A 24808-nucleotide genomic window follows, 5' to 3' on the forward strand; every position below is an offset into this window, starting at 1 on the left:
CTCAGCTGTTGTCCAGACTTCTAGTCTTAAGAGATTGAGAGGCAACCCACAATGTAATCTCCCTAAATTTCACGGAAGTGTTGCTACGGCAACAGAAAATAAGACTTATTGTGATAGTAACATAAAGTGAGGGTTTCATTGAGGATGGGAACTGAAGTGAGACTGGGGAAGAGGATGTACAAGTAAAACGACACCGTGGGCAGGAATTGTGTGACGTTTTTAAAGTGGGTGTTACTTTGGTCGGATTAAAGTTGGAGCTGAATTTTAAACACTGGGATTGTCCCTTTAAGATTGCCTCCTTCCTTCCACTGTTGTCCACCCTATACTCTGTAGTGAGTCAAGATGATTCTAGCCATAGTGTGCACAGATGCGTGGATGTCCTCTGTAAATGAGCATTTTTTTTTTTAAGATTCATAAGTCAGTTTATGCACATATCATTGCTGAAGGAAAATTGACATTTTGTGGAACTTTTTTACTCCTCTCTACTCATGGTAGTGTTAATATGGGAAAAATCTTTATCTTCTCCCTTGGAAAACATCATTTGCATGAAGCCCACAGTGGGGTTATGACAGTTGCACTGGTGAGTACAACACACTTTGGCCTTTTCATGCGCCATTTATAAGTTTGACTGTGACTGTGCAAATAAGCAATGATTTGGAAGCTGCTATATAAATATGTACTGTGGATTTGTAGTCTTCGTTTTAGTATGTGTAAGCTACTTTACTTTGAGTCTGATTGAGGATACTTCAGAATGTAATATTTGTGTTACATTTGCAGAGTTTAATCCAGTGCAGCAGCCTCAGCTTAATGAAAAAGTTTTGAAGGATAAACGGAAAAAGCTGCGAGAAACATTTGAGAGGATTCTGCGACTGTATGAGAAGGAGAACCCTGATACTTTCAGAGAGTTGAGGAAATTAGAGCAGGAGTATGAGCAAAAGCGTTCTCAGCTCAGCCAGTATTTTGATGCTGTTAAGGTAAAAACATAGTCACTGTTTATAAATGGTTTTGCTTTAGAAGGGAAAGTGTAATTCTTCTGTAAGAAGCTTAGTTTCGTTAAAGTTCCTTAGTGTTGTTGTTGTTTATCTTTTCGGCTTTTTCCCGGTAAGGGGTCGCCACAGCAGAACTCCGGTTCGCTAATGATTGGCAGTAGATTTTTACAAAACGCCGAGGTGCCAGCTCGACGCCCAACCTTCAATGAAGGCACACCCATTTACGCATGCATGTCTTTCGAATGCTACCCAACCGCGGGGAGGACATGCAGACTCCACACACAAGGCACTCCCAAGCCGAGAATCGAACGGGAGAACCTCTTGCTGTGAGGTAACAACGCTATCGCCGTACCACCGCGGCTACGTACCTTAGTGTACATTGATATATTTCTTTTGCAGTAAGGTTGAAAGCAGTAATTAAGTTTTCTTGTATCAAAAAAATTGAAAGGGAAAACTGTGAATGGGGCATTTTTAAAAACAATGGAATGATCAGTCAGCTACATAGTTTTGTGACCGGTCTTGCAAAAAAGAACATTTTTCAGAGCAGTGTACAGTTAAGGAGAGAACCTTGCCTTGTATAACAAGTAGGTTCTTGGCACCAGCAATCTGCTTTTCTATACATAACTAAGGAAATTATAACACATATTAAGCAAAATGTTAGCATGTGGACATGTCCATGACTTATGACAACAAGATGTAGCAATATGATTTCACGGATAGTGTGCTGGCCAGATTAGACCCATAGTCTGACTAGTACTTTGCATGAAACACATGCGTAGGAGTCGTAATGAAGCTTACCTGCAAATAACAGGAGGAGGAGCTATGTTTGTTAGATATGGAACAGGATAAATTTGTTAAAGGGATGTCTTTCCTACTGAGTCTTCTGCCATTCTTTGAAGCATTAACAGCAGTAGCATTTGATGAAGGGCTGACAGTTCATGCTGCTTTTCTCAACCTTATTAAGGCACTCTGTGCTATTTCATATCAGAGAATAATTGACAAATTAAAGGCACTGAAAGTGTCACTCTATTCCATCATTCAGTGGGAGGTTATTAGTCTGTCCTGATTGAAGTTACTAATGGTGTCCCACACTGCTTTCTCTTGGGACTACTTCTTTTAGTCTGCTTTTATCAGATGTGAAAGTTAGAAATTAATTTGGATAATTAGACAAGGTGATAATTACAAACTTGGTGATGTCATTTAAAAAAAAAAAGATGCCAGATGTCTCCAAGATGGTATATGAAAACACACAACTGTTGCAGTAATAGTAACCTCACCTCACCTTTAGTTCAGTAAATGTAACATTGAGGCTTGCCAAAAAATACCCAAGTAGTAATTGCAAAATAAATTGTGAAATCATAAAAGCTGATGTCATTATCAAAGATCTAGCAGCACTGGTAGACATAAGTTTAAAATTTAATCACTATGTAACTGCCAGAGTAAAAAAAAAAGCATATTCTGTAGTCCATCAGATTTCTAAAGGGTATGTCTAATTTACTCCAAAGAAATAATTTTACTACTTTGTATCTCACTAGGCCATCCCTGTTTTGAATACAACTCTGCATTTTGTAGCCTTCAAGTAGCCACCTAAAAAAGGTACAGTGGTTTCTTACTAGAAATATATTAGGATTGATAGAGTTGGAAAACTTAACTTATTCAGGGATTGTCATTATATTGTGTTTTTTATAGGTTACTGGGATATGACCTGTGCCTGGTCTTGTGTGATCTGGTTCTGTTTTGAGAATGTACTGCTATGGTATCTTGACATCAGATTGGAGAATGTAATATTAAAAATGCATGCTAATAGTAGAGAAAAAAAAAGAAAGCTGCATTACAAGCCAACTTCTAGCAGTATAGAATTAGTTGCCCTGAGAGTCAGAAGTCTGTTATTAACTTCAGAAATCTTTGTTTTTTACAATGTAGCCATACATACATTAATACAAAAGAAAACAAAATATATGGATGTTTTTTCTTGCATTATACATTACATATATGGCTCTCTATAGCAGCTGTCATTCACTCCAAGATTAGGTAAATTGCTTCATTTCTGCCTTACCTTAAACTTCACTCCTGCTCCTCCTCTTGAACGTTGTTATGCATGCATTGTTCCCACCAATTTTATTTATTTGTAATGTGTTCCTTCCCTTCCCTAAATCTCTCTCTTCAGGATGTTCATCATTCTCACTGCCTCACTGGCATTTTGGGTTATCTGCCAAGGTAACTGAGTACTGACCAGCTTTCAAAAGCTCAGACACCCCCTATCCCACCCTCCTTTTCTGTGACAGCTGATTGGCTGAGTATATCCTGAGAAAGAAGCCTTCAGCTTTAACAGGAATTGAGTATTCAGTTTTTTCTGCCATCCAAAGAAGAAAGTGCAAGTCCTCACAGGATCCAGTGCTGATTTTTCTGGCTTACTGCTAAAATAATCCCCATTTGGGGACCCCTTTCCTCTCAGTTATTATTAGGTTTATGATTCTGTTCCTATTTTTCCGTTTAAAATATTTATTTTAATATTTTATTTCTGTCTGTGTTTACAGTAATTCCTGCAGGAATTTCTGCTTGTAGTAGTGTTTATTTGGCTTCTGTCAGCCACAAATGCTTATTTTTACTGTTTCTGTGGAAACTTTGAGCATTTCCTCTCAGAACAGCAGTGCATATGTGTACTGTTAGACATTAGGGGCTGTCTCGTGCAGTCAGTATGTTGTTCTGTTTGTTTTCATCTTTTCAGATAAAAGTATTGCATAACTTTTTTTCAGCATTTATACATTGTTTACTAGATGTATGACTCTGCCCTGTGTGTTTTTAACATTGGATAACAATTTTACCACTAACAAATTTATTTGAATATACTGTGGAGATCTTACTCTCTGATAGGAAAATATAGTTTGTTTCTATTAAACATTGTTTTTATTGCATTTTAATTTGATTTATGTGTGTGGAGTTAATTTTTTAACACTGGTTTGGCGCATTGGTTGTTTTGGTGTTTGAACTTTGTGTACTGAAAATTCTTTAGCTTCTGTCTTTTTTTCTTTTTTTTAAAGAATTGTGAACGCATTTCAGACAGTTTTTTTTTTTTGCAACACTAGCACAGTTTGGCAGTGTTCTGTGTGTGTGTGTGGGGGGGGGTACATTGTCATGTCGTGAACATCTCCTTTTTACTCCTTTGATCCTTAGGGTCTGTTTTCCCTCATCTAACCTCTGCCTCTGACCTGTCTTTTAACCTGCAAGTGGCAGATTAACCCTTATGTTGTTCTTTACTCACCACCATATCTTACCTCCTTGGTTGTGTGGGCAAATATGGCAGAGGAGGAGGCAGCACCAGACAGCTTGCCATATACTAGGGGCCCATAGCTTCTTTGGATATTGGTGAGATTGTCCTGACATTAGACAGGTTTATACAGCTAGTGGCTCAAGTCTTAGAAGACATCACAGCTCTTAAAGTAGAAAACAATGAAATTAAGAAGGCCATGGAAGCATGCCACCAAAGTCGATTTCCTTGAAACCGCTGTCAATTATCAGGTCACCCAAGTTCAAGAATGTGGGTCTACTTTATCTCTGATCACCAGCTAACTCAAAAGTTGAGGAACAGCTAATTTCAGTTTAAGATTGCTCACGAAGGAACAGTTTAAGACCAGTGGGACTGAAAAAGATAATTTACCTATCTTTCCTGAACACTTGACCAAAGCCACCTGACAACCCCTATTGTGATTGAGAAGGCACATGGGGAAGTCCAGCCTATACCTAAATCAAATAGCCATGCTTAGCAAATAATTTTTTGTATGTTGAATGAAGCTAATTGTTATGGGACAAGATCAGCTTATTAAATTGTATATTAATCTCAGTTTTATTAATGATTCTATAATATGATTGTTAAAAAGCAAATATAATTTTTATGCAGGGCTGTGGAAAAATACAGCTTCATAAGCTGGAGTTACTGCTTTGTCCTAACTGCATTCTTTTAATGCGTAAGAAGGAAAAGTAATGTAGGGGAAGAGGCATGTTAGAGACATGTTAACTAATATAAAAGGAATTTATCAGCTTAACTCCTTCAGGCTAAGAGTGTGGTGTTGCTAGGGAAAGTTTGAAATATCCAAGGTCAGAAGACAAGACCCTTGAAGCAGGTGGGTCATGTAAAGGAAGGTGTTCACGTGAATTCCGAGGCGAGATTCACGAGGGATGAGAACATTTTTAAAGTCATTGATTAGTCAGAAGTCTTTTTGCATCATTATTTTGCATGGATGAATTGATAAGAAAGTCTATAAAAGATGCAGTTTCCCTTTGTTCAGAGAGACTGGTTTACCAATTGCTATGAAGATAGTCTCTCAGCGCTGTAAATAAAATTTCTGTTTGCACATCCTGAAGTGTTGTTCCTGACTTGAAGGCAAATAAGGTAAATTTGAGAGATGTTTTGTGCTGTCAATGTATGAATGAATGAGAGAAAAGGAAAAAAAAAAAAGTTAAACAAGTTCATGAGCTCAGCATGTGAGGATGTAGAAGTATGCATTGTTAAAATAAATTCATGAGCACATAACACTCTGGGACACAAGTGTGACTGCATGGAAGTACCCTCAGAGGGTCTGAAAGACTGGTCAGTTCTGGACACAGTACCTATCCGCCCCATTATCCTGATCACAGTGCTGGAGCTGTAACTTTTGAGCTCATGCCGGGATGAAAGCAAGGGGATGCTGTGGGAAAAGGCTGATCAAAGTCTGTCCTCTGTCGCATTGCATGCCTACAGACTTACTACCCTTCCCTCCCTGTATAGTGTGTGGATTGCTACAGTTATTTTCTATCCTCATAACTCCCAGGATTTGTAAGGTAAGCCTAACATTTTTTATTTATAAAAAAAAAAAAATGGGAGCAAAGATAAGCAAACAAGATCAAATCCCTGAAAACCGAAAACCTGCATATTTTATGTATTTCAACTATGGGAAGAAAAGTTGTAAGTATTTGCATGACTGATTTCAGCTTACTAAGAATTGATGTTCATCGTGTTTCACTGCTGCAGTCATTACTCTTGGGTTATCCTGCTGGCAGGCTACCCTCGGTCGGCCAGAATTCCAAAGTCTAGGTCCAGCGTCGGTTACTGTCACCTCTTCCCTGACGTCAGTGTGCCAGGGGTATAAAAGATGCAGCCGACGCCATTTTCTTCAGTCTTTCTTGCCGCGCGGTGCCCAAAGCAAAAACAGTTCGCAAGTGCCGGGCGGCCGACTCCTGAGATTTTCAAATCAGAATTTCAGAACCGAAGTGTTCATTAAAGCCAAGTACCCCGTTGGGGAAACTTTTTTCTTGCTCCAGACCGATGTCAGAAAAAGTTAACAATTGTATTTCTTGTGGGAAGCAAATACCTCATAAGGATTTTCACTCTTACTGTATTCCTTGCCTAGGCCCTGATCACAATGTTGCTAGCTGTCTGTTTTGTGCTAGATTTAACCAACGCACTATCAAGCGTCGGTTCGATTTTGCATTTCATTACTTTGGTCGAAGATTTAATTATATAATACCGTCAGACCAGCCGACAACTGGAATTTACAAAAAATGCAAGGAAAAGGATAGGCATCCGAGGTCCAAAACCGACAACGAAGCCTCTGCTAGGCCAGTCACCGGTTCGCTGGTTCTCAGTGAGGTGCTTTCGCAGCCCCTGGCACCCGCTACCTCAGAGCCACAGGCCGCTTCCGATTCTCACGTGGAGCCGACTGGGCCTCTGGATACTCAAGGTATGGGACACTCAGAAATCATTCCCTCAGATGGGTCCGGAGCCGCTGAGCAGGTATCAGCTTCTGAGGGTGTCTTCAGACCTACACAACTGTATATATTAAGCCATCTTCAGTTTCAAAGACTAAAGCAGATCTAAAGACAAAGAAACAAGTACAGCATTCTCCTACTCAGACTTCCATGCCTAAAAAACAGATGCTTAAAATGGCCGAAGACCTAATTAGTTTAATCAGGGGCTCCCCATCCCCCTCCTGATAAGAGACCTAGGCAAGAGACAGAGCATCATTCTTCTGATCAGGTTTCTATTTCCTCTGATTCCTCTTCTGAACAAGATTACTCCATGCTTCCCTATGAGGATTCTGATGCTGAAGAATCCATTCCTTCAGCCTCTCCTTATTCTTTTGGGGAAACCCTGCATACCATGAGGGAGCATTTCTACTGGGAGAGCCAAGATTATTCTGAATCTAAGAAAAGGCTCAGGGACTTTCTGCTACTTCCTCAGCACAGACCCCTTGCTATTCCACCTGTTCTAGACATTGTAGATGATGTATTTTCAGAGTCCGGACTGTCTCGGGACTCTTTATCCCCTGCACCTGCCAAGCCAGACAGATACTACAGGGTCCTTGATTCTCATAAATTCCTATATAAAAACCCCGCTGCTGACCCAGAAACTATATCCCAGGGTCCCAAAGGGGTTAAAGCTTCCACTGCAAAAAACCCAGTCCCCTCTGATAGGGATTCTAGGGCTCTAGACAGATGGGGGAAAAAGTCTACACTTCTGCTACCCTGGCTGTAAGGGCTTTAAATTGTCGGTTTCATATGCTTAAATATCAGCAATATTTAATGTCACTGCTTAAACAGAAATTGTTGACAAATACAGAATGTTCAGAGAACAATGAATTGCAGGATTTATTGCATGCAGCTGAACAAGGGGGAAAGCATACTTTGCAATGTGGTTATGATTCACTGGAGGCCTCTTGCTGGGCCGCTGTTACAGGTTCTGTTATTAGAAGGCATGTGTGGTTAAAGTAACAGAATCTGCCTGATCGTGTTAAAGCAAAATTATTAGATGCACCTTTACAGCATGATACTTTGTTTGGTACTAAAGCAGAAGAGGTGTTGAAAAAAATGGAGGATAAAGCAAAATCCATGCAGACAGTCAAGGATTTCTTACAGGTACAGCCACCCAGGTTTAGCAGGAACTGGCCTTCTAAAAATTGGTCCTTTCCAGTGTCAGGCAGACCACAAAGAGGCAGATATAGGCGTCCCAGAGGCAGATCTCAGCCCCAAGGCTCATACGGGCCTAAACAATGGGGTGCTCCAACCTCCAAAAGCGGAGAAGACCAATCACAACCTTACAGGAAACAGTCCCAATGACTTTCTCTACCAGATCCAAGCACTTTTCTTTTGGCAGCCCCCTTAGGGGGAAAAATAGCACTTTTTCATCAAATTGGCAAATGGTTACCCAAGACAAATGGGTCCTGAACATAGTGTCCCAAGGCTACAGGTTCCATTTTCACACTCTACCAAGGTCAAAAGGTATGCCAGACCTGCCACACAATCAATGGGCAGAGGCACAAAAACAAATTACAGCCCTCATGGACATGAGGACCATTCAACAAGTACCACAACAAGAGCAGGGGCAAGGATTTTACTTCAGACTTTTCCTAGTACCCAGAAAGGACAAAACCTGGAGACCAATACTGGACCTGTCTATACTGAATACGTTTCTGGAAGTTCCAAAATTCAAGATGTTGACTCTACAGCAGCTGCTGCCCATGCTGGGCATGAAGGCTTGGCTCGTAACTTTGGACCTAAAAGAGGCATACCTGCATGTCCCAATCAGACAATCTTGCAGAAGATACCTCAGATTCATAGCTGGCTGAATGCATTACCAATTCTCTGCACTGCCCTTTGGCTTATCTACTGCGCCCAGGGGTTTCACAAAATGCCTGGCACCAGTAATTGCGTTTTGCAGACAAAAAGGAATTCAAATATATCCCTACTTGGACGACTGCCTAATTCAAGCAGAGAACAAAGACATTCTTCTAAAGCATCTGGCGTTTGTAAAAAGATGACTAATTGGTTAGGGTACACAGTAAACGAAAAGAAATCAAAACTAGTGCCCTCTCAAGGGATAATATTCCTGGGTGCAAGCTTAAATACAACTGCCCAGATTGCTTATCTCACGCCAGACAAATAAAAGCAACTGACTGCTTACTTCAAGAAATTGGCAACAAAAACCCACTTAACTGCAAGAAAATTCCTGCAGGCCTTGGGTTTCATGGCATCCTGCATTCTACTAATTCCATATGCCAGACTGCATATGAGGAAACTACAATGGTATCTAAAAAGTGTTTGGACTCAGCATTGTCACAGACTGGAGACAGTAATTGCACTCATTCCCTGCCTGCAACAGGAGTTTCGATGGTGGGCAGATGCCTGTCACCACAACAAGGGTCTGCCATTCAGTTTACCCACAGCCAGACAGACACTGACAACGGATGCATCAGATTATGCCTGGGGGGCCCATATGGCAGGAAAATGTATTCAGGGCACATGGCTTGCAAACCAGATGCATCTTAAGACAGACAACACTACGGTCATGTGGTACATAAACAAACAGGGAGGTACACACTCCTACCCCCTCTGCAGACAAGCAATGACCTTATGGGACACAGCATTGGCTTTTCAAGTTCACCTGCAAGCAGAATTCCTACCAGGAAAAACAAATACTCTGGCAGACGAGCTAAGCAGAAACCTCATGGATCCCCATGAATGGAAACTGGATCCACAAGTCTTCAGCATGATAATAAGAAAATGGGGATGCCCAGACATAGATGTATTTGCCTTCCCTCACAACTGCCAATTGCAGAGATTTTGCACAAGGATTTATCACGATCAAGCATGGAAAGTGGGCGCCCTGTCCTTCAGCTGGAAAAATCTAACAGTATATGATTTTCTCCCACTGCGTCTCCTTCCCAGGGTACTCCTAAAGGTCAGACAAGAGAAGCCAAACATGATACTGATTGCACCAGACTGGCCACGCCAGCACTGGTACCCAATCCTAAAGAGCTTGTCTCACGGTCCAGCATGGATATTGCCTCAAACTTCTCACTTGCTGACCCAACAAAACAATCAGATCCTGCACAGCCAACTCAGGACCTTAAATCTGGCAGCATGGCGGATAATGTAGCCATTCAGAACACTTCTCTTTCAAAAGCTGTTATGGATGTTATCTTGGAGGCCAGGAGACCCAGTACCAGAAAATCTTATGCAGAAAAATGGAAGAGATTCTGTGCTTGGAACCAGGAACAAAGGCATTGGCACGTGTGTACCAAATATCCCTCAGATTTTACAATACCTAACTGAGATGCTAAACAAAGGCCTTTCTTTCTCATCATCTATCTTTTCTCATCCTTTAATAAGGCAGTACCTCAGAGGGGCCAAAAACATTAGGCCTCCAAGGAGAGCACCAACTCCGGCCTGGGACCTCAGTTATGTTTTGGAAAAACTCACACTGCCTCCATTCTAGCCAGCATCAACAACAGATATAAAATTTTTATCCTGGGAAACAGCTCTGCTCCTAGCAATAACCTCTGCAAGGCGAGTCTCGGAGTTACAAGCACTCCTGGCTGTGGAACCTTTCATCATTTTTCATCCAGACAGGGTTTCTCTGAGGACAAACCCTACATTTATGCCTAAGGTGGTGTCCAGTGTGGCCCTTAACCCAACCATTCACTTGCCTACCTTTTATCCTAACCCACAGAACAAGGGTGAGAAAATTCTGCATTCTTTGGACATACACAGGCAGTTACGCTTCTACTTGGACAGAACTAAAGCTTTCAGAAAGACTGAGCAACTTTGTGTCATATGCTGCAGAATCTCAAGGAAAGGCTATCTCAAAACAGACTATTTCTAAATGGATAGGCAATTGCATCCGTTTCTGCTATTTTCAACATGGCAAATCAGTGCCTAAGGGCATTAGGCCTCATTCCACCAGAGCAGCAGCCACTTCAGCAGCCTTCCTCAGAGGAGTACCAACCAAAGATATCTTAGAGGCTGCAACTTGGAGTTCAGTGCACACCTTCACAAAGCACTACCACTTACCTCTTTACTCTTAAGTCCAGAGCAGGCTTTGCCACTGCTGTTCTGCAGGGCCTCATAGCCTCTCCTAACCTCCCCTAACCCTATTTATCCCAGCCGCCCTTCCTCAGCTTTGGGATTCAACCCAAGAGTAATGACTGCAACAGTGAAACACGATGAACATAGTACAGTTGTGTACCTACCATAAATGTAGATGTTCGAGTGTATTCACTGTTGCAGTCCAGGTTACCCACCCACCATCCCCCCTTTTCTTTGCTGGAACTTATCTGCACTTCTCTATCCTATACAACCTATTTGGTGTATTTGCTTGTAGATGAAGGAAATGTTTTTTTTGTGCATGCATTTTTATTGGCATATTTTTTCAGCCTACCAGTTTGGGGGCACCTGACATCTGGGGCAAGAAAAACTGAAGAAAATGTCGTCGGCTGCATCTTTTATACCCCTGGCACACTGACGTCAGGGAAGAGGCGACAACAACCGACGCCGGACCTAAACTTTGGAATTCTGGCCGACCGAGTGTAGCCTGCCAGCAGGATAACCCAAGAGTAATGACTGCAACAGTGAATACACTCGAACATCTACATTTATGGTAGGTACACAACTGTACTTTCTGGTGGGGTATTTCCATTAAATGGAGCTTATGATGAGGCTAAATTGATGACATTAAAAGGTATTTTGGAAGAAAAGATAAAAAAAGTAAATGGGAACAAATGACACATTTTATTCTTGGTACAGTGAAGCACTTAAAAGGGAAAAAGAATCAGCATTAAGAGGGTTGCAGGATGCTAATAAGAAATTATTGCACCAGGTAAAAGAGGTTAAAAAGGCAGTACAGACCAGTGAAAAGGGATTCCTTTATCCTGTCTTAGCAGGTTTGGAACAAACTGAGGATGGCCAAAAAGCAGAAATTTCTGAAAAGGATGACATTTCTCCAGCAGCTACTGCTCCCCCACCCCCATATGCACAGGTATGGGCACCTCCTGTACAAGACTCTCTTGTTTCTCAGACCCCTACCTTTTGGTCAACTGTCCATTGGATACCCAGTCCGTGTGATACTGTTATATCTCAGATTAGTTCCCCTGTTCAATCCTCATCTTCTGAACAGGCTTCTGCAGTCGAGGGGGGAGATTCTTCCTATCCTTCTCAGATAGCTACTACTTCCCCAACAGGGGGCATTAGTATTTGATGCTCCTGTATCTCATCATACATATTCACGATAAGGTACAACAGGAGATTACGACCTCTGGAGGGGATTTTTGACACTTCTCAGGGCTAATAATAGAGAACTTGTTCATCGTCCTTGGACCCCTGCTGATTTGCATACTATGTCTAAAAGTTTTCCAAATATTAGGAAGATCCATTCAAATTTAGAGAAGAATCGAAAACTATAATAGAATGTTACAATCCTACATTGGTAGATTTAACTCAGCTGCTTAGGGTAGTTACTTCAGATGAAGTAAGGAAGCAGTTACTGGAGAAGGCTGATATAACGGATTTTACTCAGGGAATGTATTAACAGGTTCTGTTATTAGAAGGCATGCGTGGTTAAAGGAACAGAATCTGCCTTATCATGTTAAAGCAAAATTATTAGATGCACCTTTACAGCATGATACTTTGTTTGGTACTAAAGCAGAAGAGGTGGTGAAAAAAATGGAGGATAAAGCAAAATCCATGCAGTCAAGGATTTTTTTACAGGTACAGCCACCCAGGTTTAGCAGGAACTGGCCTTCTAAAAATTGGTCCTTTCCAGTGTCAGACAGACCACAAAGACCTTAGCATTAATGAGCATGAGGGCCTCATTGCATGCCACCAGGAAGTTGAGTCCGTATGAAATATTAATAGGAAGACCCCTGGCCCTTCAAGCTACCCCTCCTGTGGGAAATGCCTATTTAACTTTGTCAGATGATGCCATGATTTCCTACTGTAAGAACCTGATTCAGGTTTTTCAGCAGTGTCATCAAACAGTAAGAGCAGAGCTACCCAAACCTCCTGACCCAGCTACGTCATCAACTACAACTGAGTGATTGGGTTTACGTCAAAACTTTCCAGAGAAATAATTGCCTCAGCCCGAGGTGGAAGGGTCCTTTCCAGGTCCTATTAACTACTTTGACTGCTGTTTGTTGTGCAGGACTACCAAAATGGATCCATTCATCGCACTGCAAGAAGACCTGATGTGTGGGGACCCCAAACAAATCATTGCAGCCAACAGAGGGAGATCGAGTTGCGACAGATAAATTGTCTGCCCAGTGAGGAAGTTGACTTCAGTAGCAGTCCTTGATGAATCCAGTGACAACAGGTACCCTTGCTTTGTTTTTGCTGCTGTTTCCTTTTATAAACTCATCAAGAGAAAACAGTTTCTTGCTTGTTCTTCAGCAGTATGCCATAGGTTTGTATATAACAAACTGTTGGATATGTTCACATATACCTCCTCATTCTAAGGCAGGGATTCCTGTGATTCCCATCCCTGCATCACAGGTGTCATTTGAAAAAGATCTTAGTAACAGCCTAACCTGGCATAGTGTAACTGATTTTTCAAAGGTTATCTCTCTTCATCTTGCAACCACACATCATGGAGATGCATGTTATGCCAGAAGTTGGACTGTACCAATAGGAATCAGCAAATGTAATGACACCAGGCATGAAAGCATGTTAGACTCTTTGTACCTAAAAAGCTGTGACTGGGGGGATGGCATGGGCATGATAAAGGACCTTTACATCTGTGGTGATCGTGCCTACCCCTGGTTACTTACAAAACTGGTCTGGATGTTGCTTTGTAGACTGCATTACCCCTGCTGTTCAGCATTTCAAAAAAACCACCAACAGGTAGACTGAGAAATAATCAAGCAATCCACTGGGCAGGGCAAGTATTTTCGGTCTTTAATCCTGGGTATGATGTGCGAAGGACAATGCTTTGACATCACCATGCTTGCTCGTATTGTACAGGAGGTAGCCAATGAAACTGCATCACAGCAGGATGGCAAATCGAGAAATGACTGAAATGTGAACTGTCATGTTACAGAATCGATTGGCACTTGATATAATGCTTGCTGCTAAAGGGGGGTGTCGTGCCCTCATATGGAGTCGTTGCTGTTCATATATTAGTGACCATCATGATGAACAGGAAAAACTGGCAAATTTCATGGAGCAAAGGGCCAAGGATTTAGACAACACATCAAAACAATGGACACTTTTTGGATGGTTGGGCAGTATTTTTGGCAACCTGGGAACTAGCATAATCCAGGGTATTGGCATTGTAATTTTTGTTATATTTGTGATCATTCTAGTGTTTTCTATTTTAAAGGCTGTAATTACAAGATGTTTAACCTCACCTGCACATGAAATGCTACTGCACATACCAGCAGATGCAAGCTCTGTTTTAGTAGAGGATGATTATGATGATGCTGATGCTTATTTTATCAAGTTAAGAAAAATAAAAATATAATTACATGTATTGTATGATAGTGATAGTGTCAAAGGGAGGAAACTGTTATGGGACAAGATCAGCTTATTAAAATGTATATTCATTTTAGTTTCATTAATGATTCTATAACATGATTGTTAAAAAGCAAGTATAGTTTGTATGCAGGGCTGTGGAAAAATACAGCTTCATAAGCTGGAGTTTCTGCTGTGTCTCAACTGCATTCTTTTAATACGTAACAAGAAAAGATAAGTGTTATAGGAGCAGAGGCATGTTAGAGGCATGTTAACTAATATAAAAGGAATGTATTTTCCTTACTCCTGCAGGCTAGGAGTGTGTTGCTAGGTGAAGTTTGAAATGTCCAAGGTCAGAAAACATGACCCTTGAAGGTGTGGATCATGTAAAGGAAGGTGTTCACATGAAGTCAGAGGTGAGAATCACGAGGGATGAGAATTAATCAGAACTCTTTTTGCATCATTATTTTGCATGGATGAATTGATAAGAAAGTGTATAAAGGATGCAGTTTTCCTTTAAGAGAGACTGATTTTACCAGCTGCTATAAAGATTGTCACCCAGCACTGTAAATAAAATTTCTGTTTGCACATCCTGAAGTGTTGTTCCTGACTGAAGGCAGATAAAGTAAATTTTTAATGTTATTTATTTATTACTATAACATAATAAAAAATAGTATTAACAGCCATCAGAGAAGGCAAATTGTTTCTGTTATGTAATCAATAGGTGAGATTGTACCAAGACATTTCTATGGAAACCTTGAAAACCAGAAGGACTTTTTCCTCAGTCAGACAGCCAATACTGTAGGAGTGACATACCTACAACATGGCAATATCCAGCTACCCTACGTCTAGAGTGGGTGAACCAGAATAAATTTTTCAAAGACCCTGGTGCTGCAGAAAATGCCTCCAGCACACAAAGAACATCTTATGGAAACCAACTGTAACTTAATGTCACACAGAAGCACACCAAAGGGCGGCTGGGAAATACGTTGCAATGTAAGCACAGCAGACTTCACATATCCTATCCAATGGTGTATCTCCACAATCTTCAACCAATAAAGCTTTGGATAGGCCTGTTAGACTATGGAAGCATTATCTTTGACAGGTGTTCTCTAAAGTAATGGAACCTTCATCTGATCATTCTGAGCTGAGGCCTCCTTTCACAGATATGCCAATGCTATTGCCGCAACATAACCAGGGGATAAAGCTTTTAAACCCAAACCCAGAGGGTCATCTGAGGGACCAAACTCTTCAGTGGATAAATGTTTGTACTCCAAAAAGCATTGAGATTGGGAGATTGGGGAACCCAATTGAAAAAATAAGACTTGACTCCGGACCCCTTGGAAGGAGCACCCTTTTTCTTTTTCTGTTGACAATACTATTTTCTAACCATTCTATCTTATTATGTGGTTCCACATTGAAGTGGATAAGTGAATTACTTATTCAAATCTAGCAACTGGTGGCTCTAAGTTTGTGCTGTTAGAGCCATATTTTTTGAAGCATGTTACTGGCCATTGTGGCTGTAGACAATTACCGTTTATGGACTGTGACCACTGGAACAGACAATTTGTTTTTATTTTTTATCTTAAGACTTTATCTAAACACCATTAGCTTCTTTTTTAGTACCTGTTTACTTTTCTTCTTGATAATCTTAAGTGCTTTTTGTTGTTATGCTGTATCTCATTAAATGTTTGGGTCTAACCTTCCCTTGGAAAAGGAAGCTTATGAACTGTTGGCTTAAGAAGGTGACTTGTGATAATGTGTTTTTACAGGAATATAGATAGTGAAAAAGTACTCTAGGGTTCTTCATTCTTTAAGGGGGTGGGGATCTCTTGTACAGTCTGTTGCATACTACTTAAGGGATATGTTTAGCCTTGGCTAGAAGGTGTCCAAAAGTATTGTGGCTAAAGATAGCAGTTTAGTTGTGGGTATATTCTCAGCACACCTCACTACATGGATTTTGTGCTGCATGTTTAGATCCATTAGAGATTACGCAGCTTCCTTTTATGACCTTTTTGGCTTAATTGGCTCAGTAAACACCAACTCATGTAAAGTGATCTTGCCGGGGTTTGTAATGTTTTCCCTAACTCTGTTGGAGACAGACGTAACCCTGATGAAACACATGTACAAGTCCAAAGAATTATTACAGTGTGTGGCTAACTTCTGGGACTGGTAGACATATGTAGGCTTCTAAATCCCACAGAGGTAGCACTTAAAATTCTCCCCATGGAGCCTCAGGTAATAGGAGTGATTAATTTTTTACTTTAGTTTTTAGTCAGGCTAGTCATTGATAAGGACACAGTCCCAGCCCTTACCACTGACTGAGTAGCTGTTTCTTAAAATATATCCCCCCCTTGGACTTTTCTCAACTGAAGGTTTGGCATATGGAGCCCCTTATTCTTAAGGATGACCATTTGATGTACGCCATATGTTCTAGACTCCAGAATGTTCTCTCTGAACCACATATCCAGTATGCCACCAGACATATGGTCACAGCTAGTGAAACTGAAATCTAAAAGCTTATGCTGCTAGACCAAAACTTGTATGCTGTGGTCACTGGAGAATAAAACTGAATCCCTTGAGCAAAAAGATAAAGACTTATGGCAGTACTGCAAGTCATATAAGTGTAAAAATCAAACTTTAACCAGGGAATATAAGCTTTGTCATCCACAATGAAGTATGATTTTAAAAGAAAAGGCTCAACTGTGTCTCCGGGCCCAAATAAGCCTAGCAAATTATTAGCATACAAGATTAAATCACACAGGAAAAAAAGCACATATCCCAGGAGTTATATCGTACCCATCAGTAACTGTGGTTTTCAACCCCAATGCTGTAAATTTAGCCTTTCAATGTTTTTTTATTTTCTTCCAAAAACTGTATGGCAAACTTGTGGATTTGAACCGTGAACCTTCCTGTTTTACTTCCTCCTTCAGCAAAATTGGGATCCTCCAGAGACATCTACTGCTATTACAAGGAGCAAAAGGGGAAATCACCAGGCCCGGAAGGGATTAATATAGAACTTTATATAATTTTCTCGGCCCTCTTACTAATGATACTGTACAATTCCTTCCTGATCCACAGCCTTTGCTAGTTAGGGTCTTACTAAACCAGGCAAAGACCATACATTACTGTCTAATTACAGTCCATTTCCATTTTCAGCACTGATATTAAAAATATGCTAGTGTCTTAGTTAAGAAGCTGGTGAACTTACTTCCCCGTGTTATATTAACCACCCAATCAGTGTTTGTTAAAGGCTGTAGCAATCTGGACCACATAAGATGATATTGTCGAGCTCTTAAGAATGGCCCTGACCCTGTCTTGGTTTCCTGTATTGACTTTGAAAAAGCCATTGACTCCACAAGGTGGTCTTTTCTATGGTCAGCACTGGAAGCATTTGTCTTCCTGGCACCCTTTGTCTCACGAATTAAGGCACTGTATCATTCCTCACTAGCCAAGCTGTTTATCAGTGGGTACTCTTTCAGAATTTTTTTTTTATTGCATCGAGGTACATGTAGATCTGATCATGTGTATGTACCTTTAAGAAGCATTTCCAGATGTAGTATGTGCATATAATTACTGACCACGTGCAAGCAGCAGTGCCATTTTGAGAGAACAGCCAGAGTGTTAACATGTATGAGTGTGGTAGTCGGTCTGTTTATAAGTTTATTTAAGTTTAAGTTACAAAGCCTCAGAACCCATGAATGTTTCTGTTTTATCCTGACCAGACGAGCTACATGGTGTCAGAACTGGGATTCGAAGAACAGCTTCTGCGAGCCATGAGGTACAGAGTTGAAGGTGAAGGCCGACTAAGCAGGTTGAGTGAAGTGGAGTGCAGACAGACAAACAAAAAGGGCCAGAAATGAGCTAAAGGTAAAGAAAGCTGCACAAATGATTTATTTGGCAAAGAAAATGAAACAGCACATTTATAAGGCACAGAACACGTTATTAATCAAGTAAGTAGCGCAGAAACTTATTTAAGAAAATGAAAGGCACAGACCACATTATTAATTAAACAAAATGTGCGAAACCATGATATTTAATAAAGATAGCAAATGTATTCATGTGGGGCTCAGAATTACCTTGGTTTGCATAATGAGCATATTTAAAGTAAAACAGGCACAAGAAAATTATATTGAGCATGATAAGAGATTAAAAATGCATAACGAGTACAATAAAAGGGCAAATTAAGCTTAAAGAGCAAGGTGAATGCATGTTTTTAGTAAGAGGTCATGTTTGGGCACAAACTACAGTTTTGCATTAACTGAAGCCATTCAAAGCATTAACTAGAGTTGTTCAAAGTATCTGAGAGTGTGCAAAGTGTTGCAGTGCAATTATTTCAAAGAGTTTGCTGTGTGTAAAGTACAGTTAAATTGCAAAGTTCAGTCAAATACAGCCATTTCGAAAAGTTTCTTGTGCTGTTTGCATTTATTCGCAAAAAGTCACCATTTCAGAGTATTTCTTATACTGTGCAGTGATTTCACAAAGTACAGCCATTTTGAAAGTTTCTTGTGCTGTGTACAGTTTATTTGCAAAGTGCATTCAACTCTTAAGTGTTTCTTACTCTGAGCTTCTTCTGCCATGTACAGTTTACTTGCAAAGCACAATCATTTCAGAGTATTTCTTACACTGATCAGGAGTAGTTTCACAAAGTACAGGGATTTCAGAGTGTTCTTGTGCTATGGAGACTTGTTTGGCAAAGTGCAGTTATTTCAAAGTGTCTGTTGTGCTATTGGGCATAATTACAAGCACTAGCATAAAGTTCTGGCTGTTGACTATCAAAACATTGAACATGTGAATGTAAACCAATCAGAAATGCGGTTCACATGTTCAATGCTTACAACAGTAAACAGGCTGAAGCATTGGAACTACTGCAACTGAAATCAAATTTGACTTCTACAGTATGAAATCCCTTAGCAGCAAGTAGTATGGACCAAATCCATACTGCACAGTGCTGACTGTTATATTTTTGCAGGGGGCAAGCCCCCCTGCACCCCCCACACCCCCTGCCACTTAAATATTCCAATTAAAAGATCGCAGTACAGTGCGGAAAAGCAATCTCAATGTATGCAGACTGCAGGGAAGCCTTTAGCCAACAGTGTAAAGGTTGACTACATATTAACAGTCCGTCTTCCAGAATCGATATTGCAATGTTCTCCTAAAGGTGTATCTGCATTCTGATGATCGCACTTCTTACTTCCACACAAGCCACACTCAACAAATTGATAGTAAACCAGTTCTGGCATATATATATTCATGTGTGTATATTCGTACATAATTTCAAGCACCTTCACTACTGTTTGTTGGTATGACAGGCATTTCGCAGACCAGATCCACTTGTGTTTGATCATAATATAGCAGAGAATTGGAGAGTATTTGAGCAGGAATACAATATTTTCATACAAGCAACTTTTTCTGACAAAGATGCACGTACAAGGGCATTCATTTTCCTTAACTTAGCTGAGTCAGAAGCTATTGAAAGAGAGCGTTCATTTGTGTAAACACCAGAAATATATGCAGGAGAGGGGGCAAACTGCCATATTGTGCAACCGGCTGAATCAAGGGAAGACTCTGACTGCTTAAAATGTAAATTTAGAGAAATGTGCAACCCCCAGACAAATGTTACATTAGAGAGGCACTTATTTTACACAAGAGACCAAAAGCCAGGTGAAACTTTTACAGCTTTTATATCACTGACTTGAGAAATAAAGCCAAAACGTGCAGATTTGTTGACTTGGAAGATGAGTTAATAAAGGACAGGCTTGTGTCTGATGATAATAGTGCTGCACTGAGAAAGATTTTGCTTCCTGGCAGTGATTTAATGCTAAGCAAAGCCATAGAGATTTGTCAAATCCATGAGCTTACAGAAAGGCACACAAATATGCTTGCAAATAAGAGCATGGTTTCAGCAGTCTCTAGAGCACACATAGCATGCAACACCTGGAAAGGCAAGCAGAAACAGGCCTAAGTACGTGGCAGCAGCAACCCCTGTGGGTGTGGAAAGGAAAACCCGTAGCTTTTCTAGCAAGTTCTAAGACTACCTCAGTAAAAAGGGCATGCTCAGTACAGTATAAGAATGAATCAGCAAAATCCAAGTCAAGTCTTATTATTAACTGGCATAATTGTGGAGCCAACCATGAGTTTAAAAGAGAGAAATACTTGTCATTTGGTCAGCAATGCCACAAGTGTAAAAAATGGAACCATTTTCAAAAGTTTTGTAAATCAAGCAAGCCTCATTCAGTTAAGAAAGGTGCAAGTTGATCATATAGAGAGCTGTAACCCTACTTTCTATATAGATGGTATATCAGTGGTCAGTGAAAAGGTTAATGCAGTAGATTTGTTGGCAAATAATGAAGTGTTTTGTACGGTCCTGATCAATGGTAAACCCACAGAGCTCAAAGTAGACACTGGTTCGAAGTGTAATGTAATATCAGCAGAAACATTTGCTAAAGTGAGGGCTTGGTGAGCAACTTAATTTGGTCAGTTGTGCGAAGCTTGTTGCTTATGGAGGTGATGAGATTCAAACCGAAGGCTCAGTAGTGCTTTCATGGTATTCAGCTGGTAACAGTTACAGCTTGCAATTTTATGTATTCCGAAGACCTGTGCAGTCATTATTAGGTCTCACAGACAGTTTGAGAGTGAAACTGCTTTCTTTTACTAAAGAAGTACATCATGTAAGCACATGTCCCAGTTCCAGCTTCAGTGATACTATTTTCTCAGAGTATGCTGATGTGGTCGACGACAAGCTAGGCAAACTTCCAATTGTGTACTCCATGAAAGTAGACCCAGAGATCAGTCCAGTGGTCAGACCAGAAAGAAGACTTCCAATAGCTATGCAGGACAAAGTCAAGGTCTAATTAGACAACATGGTGCAGGAAGGTGTGATTTATCCAGTAACAGAACCAACTGAGTGGGCATCATCTGTGGTAGCTGCTCATAATAAAAATTCAGATGAAATCAGAATATGCATTGACCCAAGAGACTTGAACGAGGCATTAAAAAGGCCTCCTCATCCTATGCGTATAGTCGAGGAGATTGCAACCCTCATGCCAAATGCCACTGTTCTGTCTTGGGTGCAAAGAGTTCATTTTGGCAAGTAATGCTTGATCACAAATTTTCTCTGCTGACTACATTTAATACCCCATTTGGTAGCTACATATTCCTCAGGATGTCTTTTGGAATAAATTCTGCCAGTAAAGTCTTTTGGCATGCAATGGAGCAAATTTTGTCAGGCTATCCGAGTGCAATAATAGTAGATGATTTACTAGTTGGAGGTAATGGTGAAGCAGAGCATGACAGAAACCTCATGAAAGTTCTGGACAGAGTGCATGAAGTAAATTTAAAGCTCAGTCCTATAAAGTGCAAATTCAGACTACCAGAAGTTACTTATGGAGGTCATTTATTTACCAGTACAGGCTTATGACCAGATCCTTCTAAACAAGCAGCCATTCTTGAGATGCCAGCTCCAGATAATGTCCAAGCCCTACAGCATTTTCTTGGTATGGTTAACTATTTGCGAACTTTATCCCTGACTTTATTGAGATATCATCGCTTTTGAGAGAGCTGACACACAAAAAATGTTGCATGGTCATGGTTAGAACACCAGAGAGCATTTGATAACCTCAAACAGCAAACTGCTAACCCACCTACATTAAGATACTATGATGTCCACAAACCAGTAGTTCTTTCCTGTGATGCTTCAAAGTTTGGTCATGGTGCAGTTACTCTTAAAGAGGGCAGACCTGTTGCCTGTGCATCTAGAACTCTTATCCAAACTGAGATGCACTATGCTCAAATTGAGAAGGAACTTTTGGCAATTGTGTTCCCATGTTCGAAGTTCCATGATTATATTTATGGCTGAGTACTCCAATAGAAACTGACCACCAACCTCTAGTTGCTGTTTTAAAGAAGCCTATGCATTCTGCTCCAGCAAGACTACAAAGAATGATGTTCAAATTGCAAAAGTATAATTTCAAAATGGTCTATACGAGGGGTAAACTTCTTTACCCAGCTGAATACTTGTCCAGATCACCCAGAAGTACTACGGAACAGCTTGATGCAGAGAATTTTGACTTTGATGGCATGGAAGTTTGTCATTTTTCTACCATGAGACTTGATGTGCTGAGAGATCATACAAAGACTGATCCAGTTTTGCAAAAGCTCAGCCAATTCATCAATGTAGGATGACCGTCAGAGCAATCCTGTGTACCGCCAGAAATACATCCTTATGTTCCATAAAGAGATGAGATGCTGATGGAAGATTATATCTTTTTCAAAGGTCCAAAAGTTGTTCTTTCTTCCTTACAACGTGAATACATTCAGATTTTGCATTATGGCCACCCAGGTTCCGATTCTACAAACAGAAGGGCAAGAGGACTAGTATTTTGGCCTTCTCTATCAAAAGACATTGTTAAAGTGCTTTCTTCTTCTTCGAGTATTAAGCTACATTTGCAAAAAGAGCAACTTCAGCTAAGCCAAATTCCTGAACTACCTTGGTCAACAGTAGCAACTGACATATTTAAGTGAAACAGTCAACATTACTTGGTGTTGGTAGACTCTTAATCAAACTGGTTTATGATAGATTTGCAGAGCCTGTCCTCCAGTCTTTCACTTCCACAATTAACAGATTTCTTGACGGAGCTATCGGCTACAGTTACAGCAGCCGATAACAGACTGTTATTACTAAAGAAGAAGAAACTTGAATGTGACTGCCTCGACTTTTCAAGAGGGAACGTTTTTTGCTGGCCGAGAGAACCAGTCCGACAACATACAGCTGCTACACCATCTCTGTCTACTGCCAATGGCATGGATGGTAACCCTGTTTCGTCCCATACATCATCCGTCTTGAACACGTCGACTAGTCGTTCAGAAGAGACCTCAATGAGGTGCGCTACAGTTAGCTCACAAGAGGTCAGACACTCTTTGGATTCCATACCACATAACAGCGTGGATAACATCATTCACCCTCCGCTTGATGTAAGGGATTTGCCAGACCCGCTTTCAGATGCACAGCAATCTACCTCCTTTTCAAGAGCTTTAGAGCCACCGGCGACAGATACGGAACCTGTGGTTAGGAGGAAGACCGCTCTACAACCTTCGGAGAACATTGTAGGGGAATGTTCAAATTTATCATTCCCTTTAACCTTTCAGGCTACCAAACCCAGAGTTTGGAGCCCTCAGAACAACACCAAAAAACGCAAGCAGTCGAGCGACTCGGGAGAAGGGAACAAGAAATCCTTCAGGACAAAAGCCATGAACTGGTAATTAATTTGTCAAAATATCAGTTAACCAATGTTGAGATGATTGTCTTGAATCGTGGATTATCTTTTGTCCCCTCTCAGGGGATGGACATTAGTGCTTTAATTATAGAGTTAAAACTCTTCACGAGAGGTTTGAATTTAGATTTACACTTTGAGAATAACAATGAGAATAGAGCACCCATTAACATGTTTATGAAACCGTCCACTTTTGTACCAGAATCACATCCGCTTGTGGACAGTTTTGAGAGGGTTTGTATTAATGACTTTTATGATTTATACTCAAAAGAAACGTTTAAATCTGAGTTTTTTAACCTAAACCCACAAGAAAGGGCAGCACTTAAGTCTCTCCAGGATAATACTAAAGTAATTTTTAGACCCGCAGACAAAGGTGGAGCAATTGTGGTGTTAGATATAGAATACTATCACACTACGATGTGCTCTATACTTGCAGATACAGCTACGTATAGGATTATGAATGGTTTAGAATTAAATAAGGTCATAGGGAAAGTACACGCAGAACTTTATGAGCTGTTGATGTGTAATTCCATAGATGTTAGTCTCTATAAATACTTTCTAGTTGAGAAACCCTTGGTGCCCGTGATCAGAGGCTTACCGAAGGTGCATAAAACATTGACAAATCCCTTATTTAGACCAATCGTATCTGGGAGAGGCTGGCTTACTGAGAGTATCTCTATATATATTGAAAAGCAGCTTAGACCTGCAGTAGAATCCACAAGCTCAATTTTAAGAGACACTCAACACTTTTTAGAGTCGTTGGCTATTGACACAGAGAGTGCTCCTCTCACTGATGGAGACTACATGGTCACACTGGACATTCAATTTCTCTTTACGTGTATACCAAATGACATAGGTATAGATTATTTGAGGCTATTCCTTTTAGGCAAGGGTTTTAGTAACAGCAAAATTATGAAGATAACTACTTTAATGGAGTTGGTATTGGAAAATAATGTGTTCATCTATGACAGTGCGTACTATTTACAGATCATGGGAGTAGCGATGGGCACTTCGTGTGCTAACTCGAACGCTAACTTGGTATTAGCGCACTGGGAATCTACACATTTTCTCAAATACTATGTACTACAGATATATTAAGCATTACAAACGCTTTGTAGATGATCTTTTCTTCGTTTGGAGCAGTGATTTGAAGACCCTCAGTGAGTTCTTGACTCACATTAATAATACCACCACATTTTTGAAGTTAACTGGGGAATGGTCCAGAGATCGTATTAATTTTTTGGATGTGACCCTTGAGAAGAGAGAGAGCAGGTTAGTAACTGAGATGTACAG

General features: G+C 40.5%; 1 protein-coding gene across 1 annotated transcript in view; it reads left to right on the forward strand.

The window, feature by feature from the left end:
- The window catches only part of WBP11 (WW domain binding protein 11), a gene marked incomplete in the record, with an annotated part of 1089603 nt that overhangs the window by 472988 nt on the left and 591807 nt on the right, over window positions 1-24808 (forward strand). The window contains 1 exon segment of the mRNA XM_044068181.1: window positions 778-974. Coding sequence (XP_043924116.1) covers window positions 778-974 — 197 coding nt within the window.

The sequence above is a fragment of the Protopterus annectens genome, chromosome 1.part0, assembly GCF_019279795.1.
Source record: "Protopterus annectens isolate FY-2018-M chromosome 1.part0, PAN1.0, whole genome shotgun sequence".
In the NCBI taxonomy this organism is placed as follows: Eukaryota; Metazoa; Chordata; order Ceratodontiformes; family Protopteridae; genus Protopterus; species Protopterus annectens.